Here is a 12,437-nt window from a genome sequence, read left to right on the forward strand (position 1 = left end):
ACTACTACCTACTTGGTTTTAGCATGAACCCACTATTTGGCAGCTGAGTATAAAAAACTCAATATTAATCCAGATCTGTAACTGGTTTATAATGCATTGATGCATCTGGACTGGGCATTTTAAATATTGTGTGTTATGATGAAATGGCAATATTTTTGCAAAAAAATAGAAAAAAAAGGCACTTTTTTTTTTTACTTGCACATTTAGTATATTAGTACTCTTAACGGCTTTAAATGTGGAAGTACTTCTGCCACCTCTAACTTTAGCCTAATTCCCCGAATCCTCCACAAGTCCAGCTTTTCCACCTTTCCTCTCCATCACGTGGCAGCCTCCTTTTCCTGACTTTCAGCCCCAGCTTTAGGGGCCCCGGTGCGTCTCCGGAAAGCAACGCGGCTTAAACCGGGAAATCAAAGGTGTCATTCTGAGGCTCCGGGGCCGCGCACGAGCCGCTCGGCGCGCAACGCGTCGCCACACGGGAGCCCGAAACGACCGAAGCCCGTGTTTGCAGGCGCAACCGGATCATATGACTCGGCATATCCCCCGTAAGGCTCTTAAGGGGCTGCAGCTGGCCGGCCGGCCGGCAGTGTGGCCGAGCTCCACAAGACCAAAAAGCCAAAGGAGTTTAACGGGTGTGTTGCTGCGATTATTCGGCCAAGTATCTTTAATCCCGCGTTTCGATTAGCTGCTAATGACGAAGAGAAAAAAAAAAGCCACGCTGCAAGAAGAAACACAAGGCCACGTAACCCGAGAACAAGGGCCACTCCTGTGAGAAGAAACGGCTTAAGCAGCCTGCAACACGGGCTCATTATTAGGAAGAGCTCGGGGGGGAGGGGGGGAAGCATCAATACGGCAATTTACAAATCCTGCAAGTAAAAGTTATGTAGTCAAAGTTGCATTAGTAAAATGCACAAAAATAATAAAAAAAATAATCCATGGTAGGGTATGATTTTGATGTGCATTCAAACTTCTGCTGTTGGATGCGCAACTAATTTAGCTGAAGTGGATAGAATTGCATAAAAACTGAAAACTAAAAAAAAAAAAAATGAAATATGGTTAAGTTAAAGACCAAAGAATTGGAAAAACCCTCACAACAGCACAAAATTGCAATCAAATACAGTCCTTGAATTATTATTATGTTTTTTTTTTTTTTGTCAATCAACACAGAAATATTTGTGGTTAAATAACTGTATCTGTGCCCTCTTTGTGACATGAAATAATTTATTTGTTTTCATCGTTTAAAAATTAAGGTTTACATTACTCCACAGGGATTTCATCAGCTCGGCATTCATTACTCTTGCAGGAGGCTTCACTATTATGTGCAGTCAGAGAAAAAAAAATTAACAAATTAAGTTAAACATCAGTGGAAAACAACAACAAAGCACATTAAAAGCTCATATGCAACCACAAAAAAAAAAAAAAAAAAAAATGCCAGGAAAACAGCTAACATCACAGTGTGCTGCTCTGGAGTGCTCTTACATTATGTGTGTCATGTCTTTATTTACTCCCCACGCCACACCACTAATGGACATCAAGTGCTTCCTTTTTGCAGCTCTTTTCTGGACATACATTAGAGCCAGGGAACCCATTTCTTTATCCATAAATAGAGCACATACAAGCACGCATGCACGTGCCAGGATGCACTGAACAACCTGAAGATTGTTGCCGAGTTAAAAAGGAAAGAGAGAGGCCAGCGGTGTCTGAGGATTAAAAAGCGTACCGTGTAGAAACATGAATGACCGACTAATTAGGAGTTTAGAAAGTTAGATGTTGATTCCAGCGCGAGTCATCCTTCACAGAGATCCATGATGCAAGTTTAAACTTCACAAAACAACGTGAAGCTCAATCACAGCTAAGAAAATCTAAATTCTGCACGTGTCCCAACATTTTAAAGGAAAAAGGGTTGGGGGGAAAAAAAGTGAAAGCGAATGTTTAATGTGAATAAAGTCTCTCCAGTGCATTTCAGTTGTATTTAAAGTCTTCCAAATACTGTTTGGTATCTTGCGGCGGAGACCTCTGCGTTCACGGAGGTTGGTCAAAACTCGGGAAAAGAGCAGCGAGAAAACGAATGCACTCCCGGGGCACTGACGAAATAATGCCTTCACCTGAGTCCTCTTCAGCTCTGTTTGTCTTGGATGTTCATCAGGCTGTTGGACGACTTCGCTCGCCTGGCTGTAAAGAGATAGGAAGAGGAAAGAACGGAGAGCCAACGTCAGTAGGCCTCATAAAAGAACATTTATATACTCTCACTCTAAACTTTGCACAGAAAAAATATTTATTTTTCTGTGTGGCTCATTAAGGGTGAGCATCAAACTCAACAAAGCTCATGTATCTCCTCAAACATGTCATAAATTCCTCACTTTTCCTCATGGGGACATACGAGTTCAGGAGACATCACGATGTACGCACCTAACCGACTTTCACTAGGTTACTGTTGGCAAAAGTTTGTAGACAGCTTCTCATTGAACTGAATAATAAGGTGTCTCCAAACTTTTGACTTTTGCATTCTGTAGTGCATGTAGTGCATGAATTAAAAAATAAACACTTAAGTAAAACATAATTTTATCTAATATTAAAGATGATTTTTTTTTTTTGTTGGTGTTTAAAATAGCTCAGACTACAGGGATTCAACTTTCACCTGAATCTGGTCTGGGACCTTGGTCGGTAAAAATATTTCCACCCATTATCTGCGAATGTGATGGGCTTAACGATCTAGTCTTAAACCATCTCCTGATTCATCCTGACCTGATTAGTATCACCCATGTTTAATATTTACGTATTGGGTATTTACAGCATTTCAAAAGTGCAACAAGTCGTTGCACCACAGTCTCTTGCATTGTTCCTCATGAGATCACTTGAGGTCACGTGAGGTGATGCATGGCTCCCTGATTGCTCCCTCCTGCAGGGGAATGGTAATAACATCCTGTGGTGAGTGATGCAAAATACTTTCAAATTGTATGTGCATGCTTGAGATTAGAAGAGGAGTTCATCAGTGAGGTTTTTTTCTTGAAGTGAGCCGTTCAACCAGATTTCAGTGTCGCCTGAACTCAGCGTAAGAGAAAACACAACGCATAAGAAGTCCATCTCTTTACTTGCTTGTATGTACCTAAAAAAAACATAAAATATTCCTTGGGTCTTGGGAAACGCCCTCAAATATTTCAAGGCTACGACAATCCACTCACATTCAAAAGAATAAATCCCTAAACCACGTCCATGACCCAGAGCCAAAGCCCAGTATCACAGTCAGTCTAGCCCCCCACCCCTCCCTGCACAAAGACCCCAAACCCCTCAAAACCCTGTCAAAAATCTCTGCGTGTGTGTGACAATGGGCGAATTAAGCTGGTTACTCACGGTGTATGATCTTGCGTTTCTTTTGTTCGGAGTGAAGGTAGCTGCTCAAGTAGAAGATGATGGGCAGAAAGAGCATGAAACTGGACACAGCGATGACAGGCACCGTCTCCTCGCGGGGGAAGGAACAATTGAAAGTCTTGCTCCACAGTTTGCGAGTCACGTTCATCTGAAAAGTGGCAGCGCCAAACGCAACACAAAATTCAGCCGGCCGCGGCCACAGGGCAGCGTTGCAATTGGTTTAACTTCGTTGGGTTTCTGTCTTCTGAACAGCAAGTAAATTAGTTTTCCGCATTCTTTAAATGCTTCCTGTATTTTTGGTCACAGAGTTTCCATTCATTTGTTACTGCAGTTTTTTCTAATGTGAAATCAAGATTTTTCCATCAGCGAGATTTAATTTTTCTCAATTATTTCCCATTTTTCATTGAATTATGTAAATGTTTATTAGAAAAAATAAGAAAAAAATAGGAAATCAATGTCAACACAAACCCTAACGTACTTTCAACCATATCAGCCTGCAAATATAAATATAAAACATCATAAGATGTCCTCTGTGTTTATTATCCTATGTTTTCTGGACAAACTGCATTCCCACATGACACTGAGCTCATCCAGATGTCAAAGTTTTACATATAGATGTGGTTTAAAGCTTCCTAAAACCAAGAGTAAGCTGGAATTCCTGAATGTTAATAGTGAATCTTCAAGCTTTGGGGATGTGAAACAAAACTTCCTGAACATATCCTCTTGTTATGAGCCACAAGTGTAACAATATTAACAGTTTCCTCCTCCTTCCTCTAGGGGGAGCAGCGTTCACTCCTCACACCTCAAAGAGCAGTTGTTTACAGCTCTGCTTTAGACATACGTACCGCATCCTCTATGTCGATGCACAGAATATTTTTCTTCTCCAATCCATTGTACAGCCAACTCAGGTTCTTGTAGGCGCTCGTGCAGTTTTTGCACAGCTCCGTGTGGTTCCCCTGTGTAGAGGACAGTCCTCGCAGTTAACAACGTCTCAACATTAACGCACGAAAACACACACAGACGTCCCTCGCCACCCAGTTTGTTGCTTACCTGTCGAAACTTGTCAAAGCAGGTGATGGTTTGGTTGAGAGCAGCCATGAAGGCCACGGTCTCATTGGTCAGGCCCGGAGAGGTTTGGCCGAGGCAGTCTGCACAAACAGCAGATGAGTCAACAACACAAAGTGTTTATGGCAGTTTGTTTAGATAATATGAATCGTTTCCCCCCTTTTCACTCAAACAATCCTTCCAAAAGTATTTGTATATTTCTAAATGTCAGAGAAACACAGGACACAATCATTAACTTGTATGAAAAATAAAGCTTATCTGATGTGTTATAAGAATTGACAGTTCTCTAAGCAAACATAAGTTCTGAAGTGCTGGTTGGAAAAAACAGTGCGTTGTTGCTGACTAGCTGGGTTCTGTCATAGGTTTCTAGCTTTCTGCATAAGCTTAGAAGATAGTAACCGTGGATGACACCACTATGAGCTTCAAAATTGCTCTTCAGAAAAGCTATGGGTGACATCATGGAGGGCTGGATCATCTTCATATCCAGTCAAAGATGAGCAAGTTCTTGATTTTCTACATGCAGGACACTCATTACATCACTGACAGAAACGATTAGAAAACATTTACATGGTTGTTAGGAGGCAATATTTTTATATTAAACTTGGATCACCTAAGGTTTGCACCTCCCCCCTTGATCCATTTGAAAATGTCCTCTGATCCAGCTAGTTGTTTGCAATTGCAATTTTTATTCTGGTTTAGCTACCATTCTGTTCATTAGTGGAATACTAGCCCCCATGTAACTAGTCACATGTACCCTGAAGCGAAAAACTGAATGTGTGTGAGTCATATGTTTAGAGAAATGCACACATTCCCAATGACAGTAAAACAATATTTTAACGCCCCTCCCGAAGACTCACGTTGACAGTTGGCTTTAACCCACAGATCCTCCAGGTTGCTGTACATCTCATAAACCAGCATCAGTCGATCACCGCGTATGAGGCTTTCGCTGCAGCTCTCATTGCCAGGTCCCACCTGAGGACACACAAACATTTCATTTTGCACTCGTTTACATTCTTCACCGATCCGGCATAACATTATGACCACCTTCCAAACATTGTGTAGCCTCCAAAACACTTGTGACTCATCAGAGAATAGACGGGTATCTGGTAACAGGATGTTAATAGTGGGGGGCTTTGGGTCCACAGATACTCCATCAGTTTGGGATCTAGTGAATTTGGAGTCCAGATCAACACCTTGTGCAGTTTTTAATTTTTTTCTTTTAGTCATTCCTAAACCATTTGTGTGTGTGTGTGTGTCAGGTTGCATTCATTAAAGAGTGTAATTGCTGTGGGGTGCGTGTGTCTGGTCCGGTCTGGTCTAAGTGGGTGGAACATGTCTAAGTAACATCCACACGAATGTCAGACCCAGAATTTCCCCAGCAGAACATTGTACTGTCACAAGATAATCAATGTCATTTACTTCACCTGTCTGTGGTCATAATGTTATGCCTGGTCGGTGCAAAAGTGCCCCCAGCTGTTTCTGCCTCCTCGCTCAACACATTGAGTAAAAACGTTTTCCCCAACTCTCAGCTGACTGACGGCAGATGAAGTGGTGCTTCCTGATATTCGTCACCGCAACAACCACATCACAAGACTCGTGACTATCTGCGCATAAACGCGGCCTGTCCTGTTTGAGCGCTCACACTGGAGACTTTACACTAAACCAAAAACACTGACAACGACCTCAGCACGTACTTCTGTTGAGATGTTCTTGTAGATGTCCACCACCCTGCCGTAGCTGACGAAGCAGCCCTGGCACACTTTGACGGGCCGCGCTGCAGGCACCAGGCACCGCACCAGCTCGACATACCGCTGACCGAATATGTGCAGCAGCTCGGTGCAGTACTCGCTGACCTCCTGGTCCTCTGGAAACGAAGACAGCAGACTGAGGGGGAACACCGAGTCCACAGCAGGCTTAAAAACAGCAGCAGCAGCAGCACTAGCAGCAGGGCTCAAAGACGACGTCAAAACTTTCGTTGAACCTGACGCGTTTACTATTTCACTACACTTTAAACCGCAAATATTTAACACTAATAAACTAAACAGCAAAAATAAACGGTCTGCGTGCCGCGACATGGCTGAAAATAGAAGATTGGGGCAGCTCTCCCTGTGTCTATCACTCTGAACACCTCATGACTTCCTCATTTTGTTTTTCCCAGCCGGATCATGTGACTGCGCCGTGAAATCTCGCGAGAGTTCGTCGTTCCGTTGCATCCTCCGTTTACATTCATTGTGCTACTATTCTTGTATTACTCGCCCAGATTGTAGCCTGATTTTCTTTTTTTTTTTTATTTTATTTTATTTTATTTTATTTATTACAGAACTATTATCAAACGAATTATCCATTATTGTGCGGGCTGTTTGACTACATTACTTCCACAGTCCCATATGCATATGTTTCAAGTCTTGGAAAACATAATGGGCCAAATCTCATCTTGTTCAGAACAAAAGTAGCAGACTATAGCCCACTAATTATCACAACCACCATGAAGTAGAAAAGCATAACAATAAAATAATGCATGCATCCATACAGCTACTCCCTCAGTAAACATGCAGTAGCACGTTTTATGTGCCTGAAAATATTCATAAAACTGAAACTGAGTTCATAAATTAATAAAAATCTATCTATCTATCTATCTATCTATCTATCTATCTATCTATCTATCTATCTATCTATCTATCTATCTATCTATCTATCTATCTATCTATCTATTCCACGTCACAGCCTACAGTGTGTGAGTAAGGGGGAGGTGTGAGTGTGCGTGTGTGCTGGAAAGAGATAGCCCTTCCTCCTGGTCTCCTCATTATTTACGGGTTTTTGACACCATACAATTTTGCAATGTGCGCCCGGCGCGGAGCAAATAATCACGGAGTCAAGGTAAACGATTTGGGCTCCAATCCTGATTGTGATAATTGTCAAAAACCCCCTCGAATCAAGCAACCGCAGTCAATGGTCGTTAATGTGAAATTAGTGGCTCTTGATAACTTGCGGGCCGCATCAATTCCGCAGTCATCAGAGCCTAATGAAAATAAGGGGGGAGAGAACACTCGCGGCATTAGCGGCCTATTCTGATGCCCGCGCGCATCTCCACTGATAATAAATATGGATTCTGGCCCCCGATGCTCCTCTCGCTGCACATGGCACCGGCAGCTCATTAACTCTTCTTCTCCTGACCAGAGTTCACCTAATTGTTCAGATGTTCCTCATTCCTTTATTATCTTCTAGTGCGGCTCTCAGAAAGAAGATGTGATTACAACGTAAACCATTTATGATCCTGTTTTTTTTTTCTTCTTTTGCCTAAACCACTGCTTTTAGCTTTTTCGCTCATATAACTTGAAAGTAAAATGCATGAATTTCTTATTACCCTACTACAATCACATACCACTAATATGTTATAGGAGAGCATCACCCTGCACTGATCACCTTAAGTAAGTTTTAGATGTCCTCCTTTCCCCCTGTGGGCCAATCAGCAGAGCATATCATCACTATAGATGAGATGACCGTTGTTGTCAGATGGCAGCCTTCATTAGAATAGAGAGACCAAGAGGACAAAAATCACTAATTAAGTCCATAAATTAGTAGATGAGATGATGAGAGCGCTTCAAGGGCGGTGGGAAGATTCGGTGCAAGTTTAGTGAAGGCCCAAAACCATGAAATCAAACTGGATTGAAGAAGCTATGCACCCAAGAAGGATTTTGGGGACACCATAGGACTTTCCCCCCTGACTACAATAATGCAAAACTCATTCATTTAAAATCCCCCAGTATTATCAAATGATTGTTGGACATCTACTGAACAATATTAGTATACAATAACGTGTAAGCTTCAGCCTGCTTTGTGTTAAACCAATGGTTCCCAACCTTGGGCTAACCTAAAAGGACAACTAATAGGCAATTAATAGTTCTTCTGCTCATAATTTTTATTTTAACCTTTGCCATGTTATTAAATATCCAGCCTTTTCCTTTTTAAATAGACATATTGTGTGTATTATTATTTTTAAAAAATGATGGGGCAAAGTGGTTTGAAACTTCACAATAAAGAATATTTCTGAAGCCAAAGCTGCCAAATAGGCAAGAACAAGAAATGCAATGGAATTAAAATGGGAATACCCAATTAAAGTAGGCTACTGTGCGTTTGAATTTAACTGGGCATATGTATTTTATTTATTTTTTTAAGCTCTTACTTAAGAATTTTTCAGATCCATTCGAAGAAAAAGAAGAAAAAAAATCCACCGCCCCTGTTAAACTGTTGCCATCAAGTTCGTTTTGGCGCATGAGATTTTGACACGACTTTGCGAAACTGGTCCATCACAGAGGGGTTAACACAAAACCGGTTCAGCCTTAAACTTGGCTCTTGGCGTGGGGAGAGAAAATAGCTGTAAAGTTATGCAGAAGTTATTCTTCATCCTTCGGGCCGTCCCTAATCCGCCCAAAACCTCATTCTTTCATCGGAGAACTGTGCCTCCTTTCTTGTCCCCCCCTCTCTATACAACATAAAGTCAGACTGCATTTAATGGTTATGTCGGGATGGGAGAGGGGCTTTCTTCTTCCCCCTTTCTCCAGAATATTGCCCTTTTCGTCGTGTGAGTCTCCCAACCCGCAGGGACCCCCATATTCTTCCCTCCGCGTCTGACTCGAATCACAAACTAACCCCGATTTTCACCACTTTGCTGGGAATCGCGGGGAGTGATAATAGAGATTTCGCTTTCATTTTATACGCTTGACTTGGTTATTGTTGCTTTCCCTCCTCTCCCGTGATTCTCCCCTTTTCCAGGGATTAGCCCTGACTTCGCCCGCTACACTGGCCGCCGAAGTGCCCCTGAGCCCGGGGGATGACAATTGACGCAGATCAAGGCGGGCCTATTCTGCGCCTTTGAAAGGGGCCGATCCGAGTCGGGTTAAAATGAAGGGGTTTTAATTGAAGAAACGCCTGGCTCTGCAGCCCGATTCCCACAAAATGCAGCAGCCAGATCTCAGATTTAGGCCAAAAAAGACTCCACTGGCGACGGCGATGAAGGCGAGAAGGTGAGCGCACGGCGGGAGATGATGAAGTCGTCGGCGACGCAGGTGTTAAAGGTGACACGCAGCCAGTGAATGATGGCAGATGGCGACGATGATGAAGAAACATGATGATAGTGATCAGGTCATTATGATTGGAGCTGTGGTGATGATCAGAGGAAGGACCGAGAAGCTGACGAGGATGGTGATGGTGGTAATGTCAGGGCAGTGGTTGGGATGAGGGCGAGGAAGAGTGTGAAAACTGTGATGGCAGGGGAGAAAAAAAAAATGCTAATAATGAAGGTGACGATGAGGATGAAGGTGAAACTAGAATCACAGTGTTTAGCTTACTTTGGTTTCAGGTGGCTGAGCAGGACAGTAGTCAGCAGACCTATAGAGTTCAGAGAACAAAAAAGAACTGTATATGCTATATGCAGTTAAAAATATATATATATATTAGGTGAACCAAATACAAATACAATATCTGATTTGTGCACAGAAACACCCACATAGTATTTTTAAATTAACATGAAATGGAAATGAAGGATAGAAAAACAACACAGGCCAGATGTCAGTCCAAAGAGTTGTAGAATAATTATGACATGGATAATGTGGTAAGTTACTTTATATAAATCTACTCGTCATTACATGTACTCCATACAGCACACTCACATTTACAGCTGACCACGAGAAATGCACAGTTCAGTGAATATGTATAATAATTATATTGTAAAGTAAAGAGAATACAATAAAGGAAAGTACATATGCGTGCATAAGTGTGAGGTACTTCTACGTGAGTATTTTATTCTACTTTCCTGTTATATTTGAGATCAATTTTAAGCGTTACAGCTTTTGAACTGGTCTTAATTTAATACACACAAAAGATTGTGGTCTTGAACCTTTTTTTTTTTTTACAAACCTACAAACACTTAGTTGGATCAACTTGTTTTGTTCCAGGTTACTTTATACTGGATTCAGTTAGCCAGTAAACATCTTTCACAAAAGACATGGGTTTTACAGAAAAAGTCCAACACTTACTTTTATTTTTTTCCCTACTAACCAAAGCATTCATTTACCCATGTTCCTTTACCCTGTGCACCCATGTGGATCTCATCTTTTAGTTGGCTGAACCGAATGCTAACTTTACATAAAGTAGTCATAATTGGTTTCACCATCTTCAAATGTCTGACAGAGGTTGCATTTTTGGTTGCAACGAACGATCAAATGCAAAGTAATGTAAAAAAAAAAAAAAACAAAGAAAAAGAATGGAGGTGGTATCTGTCAGCTTCACAGGTGTCGCTTTCTTAACACTGCAGGATCTGCTCATCATGTCACACAAAAGAGGGCTTCGTGTATTTACTGCATCTCCCCCAAACCAGGCACCTCGGCGGCACCGTGAGAAGTTAATCTTTGTTGACGGTGTGTTGTGCACTCTTCCGTGGGCCGGCCGGGTTGGGATCTCTCCTGGAAAGTCCAGCCTGTGCTCATAAAGACGGGGATAATTACCAAACACGCAGCCGACAGCAGCCACACAAAAGCTGCATTGACTTCCTCACTGCTGGTCGCCTGCAGGGGACGGTCCCCGCTCCCTGCTCGCCCCGCTCGCCCAGACCTCTTCTCATCGCTCCTGAGAGGCAGGACGACTTGTTCCATAACAAGACGCGAAACTGACTTCTTTCAGCTCCAGTGAACTGGACATAAACCCCGACTGACAACCTCCAGTGCCCAAACAGAACAGAGAGGGGACGGGTGGGACGGGACAGAGGACAAGAGAGAGGTGGGGGCGGCGCAGGGCACACTAAATAAAGTTGTTATTCACTTTAATCTCACATCTCAAGGTAAAAAAAAGAAGGTTAAAACTGATTTATCCACCTCCAAGTAGCTAGCAGTGACTTTTAACATTTGGCTCCCCTGACCGTCGTTCACAGACGTCCGCTAAAGTTTCATGTCCCCAGATTTGTAGTTTGTTTATACAGTCTCTCTCAGGGCCACCTTCCCCCTCTCGGAGCTGAGTGTGTTACAGCAATTGAAAGCACGACGTGCTGTAAATGTAATGGGCCGGAGGTGATTGTTTCTGACAAGCAACTAAACACATCGTCCCTCCCCTCAAATTAGTCCCCCAGGAGGGGGGTGGGGTGAAGGGTTCATGTCCCAAGAGACAGCATGCCAGCATATACTATGAGCATGCACGTGACTTTTATCTCTCGTCCACGGTGGTGGGTTTGCTTTAGTCGTCGCCACTTCCAGGGATGCGGCAAAGAAATGTGCATCGTTCATCCTGTTACCTACAATTATGACAAAGGAAAAAAATAAAAAAAGATTTATTTATACACCCGCCAGTTTGGCATGTCTTAGCAGTTTGCCTGTTTGACAAGTTGCATCATCAAACTGTCAATTTTATCACCATTTATCATTGCTGCACTGCAGCGCACTCCCAAACACTTCAGTGTTTTATAGCGTCTTAAAATGGAAGAAGTCAGTGGGCGTCCTCAACTTAATCCAAGTAATTCTTTTTTGTGAAATTATTTTAATACTCTGATAATTAACAAGATACTGTTTTTCAGTGATCTCTGGTGTTAACGAACAATATTTTAAAGGCATTATCTTCACACGCTCTGTAATTCTGTTTTGAGAAAACTGACGGATATTTGAACATATTTCTTTTAGTAAATATTTTTGAACGACAGAGTTTTGGATTAATGAGTGAATCTCTATCTTTAGTAAATATCCATCTATAATAAATTAGCATCAACAGTTGCTCCTGATTTTAACAGAAGAATACTAAATATTGCTCTGGAATGGAAAAGTAGTAGCCAAAAGTTACTAAACTCTTACCCCACTTCTGCATCACCAGTGAAAAAAGCAGCATGCACATCCCTGATGCCAGAAATTCATTTCTACATTCATGGTGAAAAGTGACACACTTTAAGAAACGAAGCCAGTGTGAACGCGACAACCTCATGCTCTCACAAGGAGCGCTAATTCGTGAGTGAAAATAAAATGAAGGCA

General features: G+C 42.2%; 1 protein-coding gene across 1 annotated transcript; it reads right to left on the bottom strand.

Annotated features, from left to right (window-relative positions):
* Positions 1-1,200: 1,200 nt before the first annotated feature.
* On the bottom strand, positions 1,201-6,587 carry ostm1 (osteoclastogenesis associated transmembrane protein 1). Its single transcript, XM_047574424.1, has 6 exons — positions 6,126-6,587; positions 5,289-5,403; positions 4,417-4,514; positions 4,212-4,322; positions 3,349-3,514; positions 1,201-2,169 (listed from the first exon to the last, which is right to left on the bottom strand). The coding sequence occupies exons 1-6, from the start codon at positions 6,504-6,506 to the stop codon at positions 2,114-2,116; spliced, it is 927 nt and encodes a 308-aa protein (XP_047430380.1). The 5' UTR covers positions 6,507-6,587; the 3' UTR covers positions 1,201-2,113.
* Between the last annotated feature and the right edge of the window lie 5,850 nt (positions 6,588-12,437).

This window comes from Mugil cephalus, chromosome 21 (assembly GCF_022458985.1).
Source record: "Mugil cephalus isolate CIBA_MC_2020 chromosome 21, CIBA_Mcephalus_1.1, whole genome shotgun sequence".
NCBI classification, from domain to species: domain Eukaryota; kingdom Metazoa; phylum Chordata; class Actinopteri; order Mugiliformes; family Mugilidae; genus Mugil; species Mugil cephalus.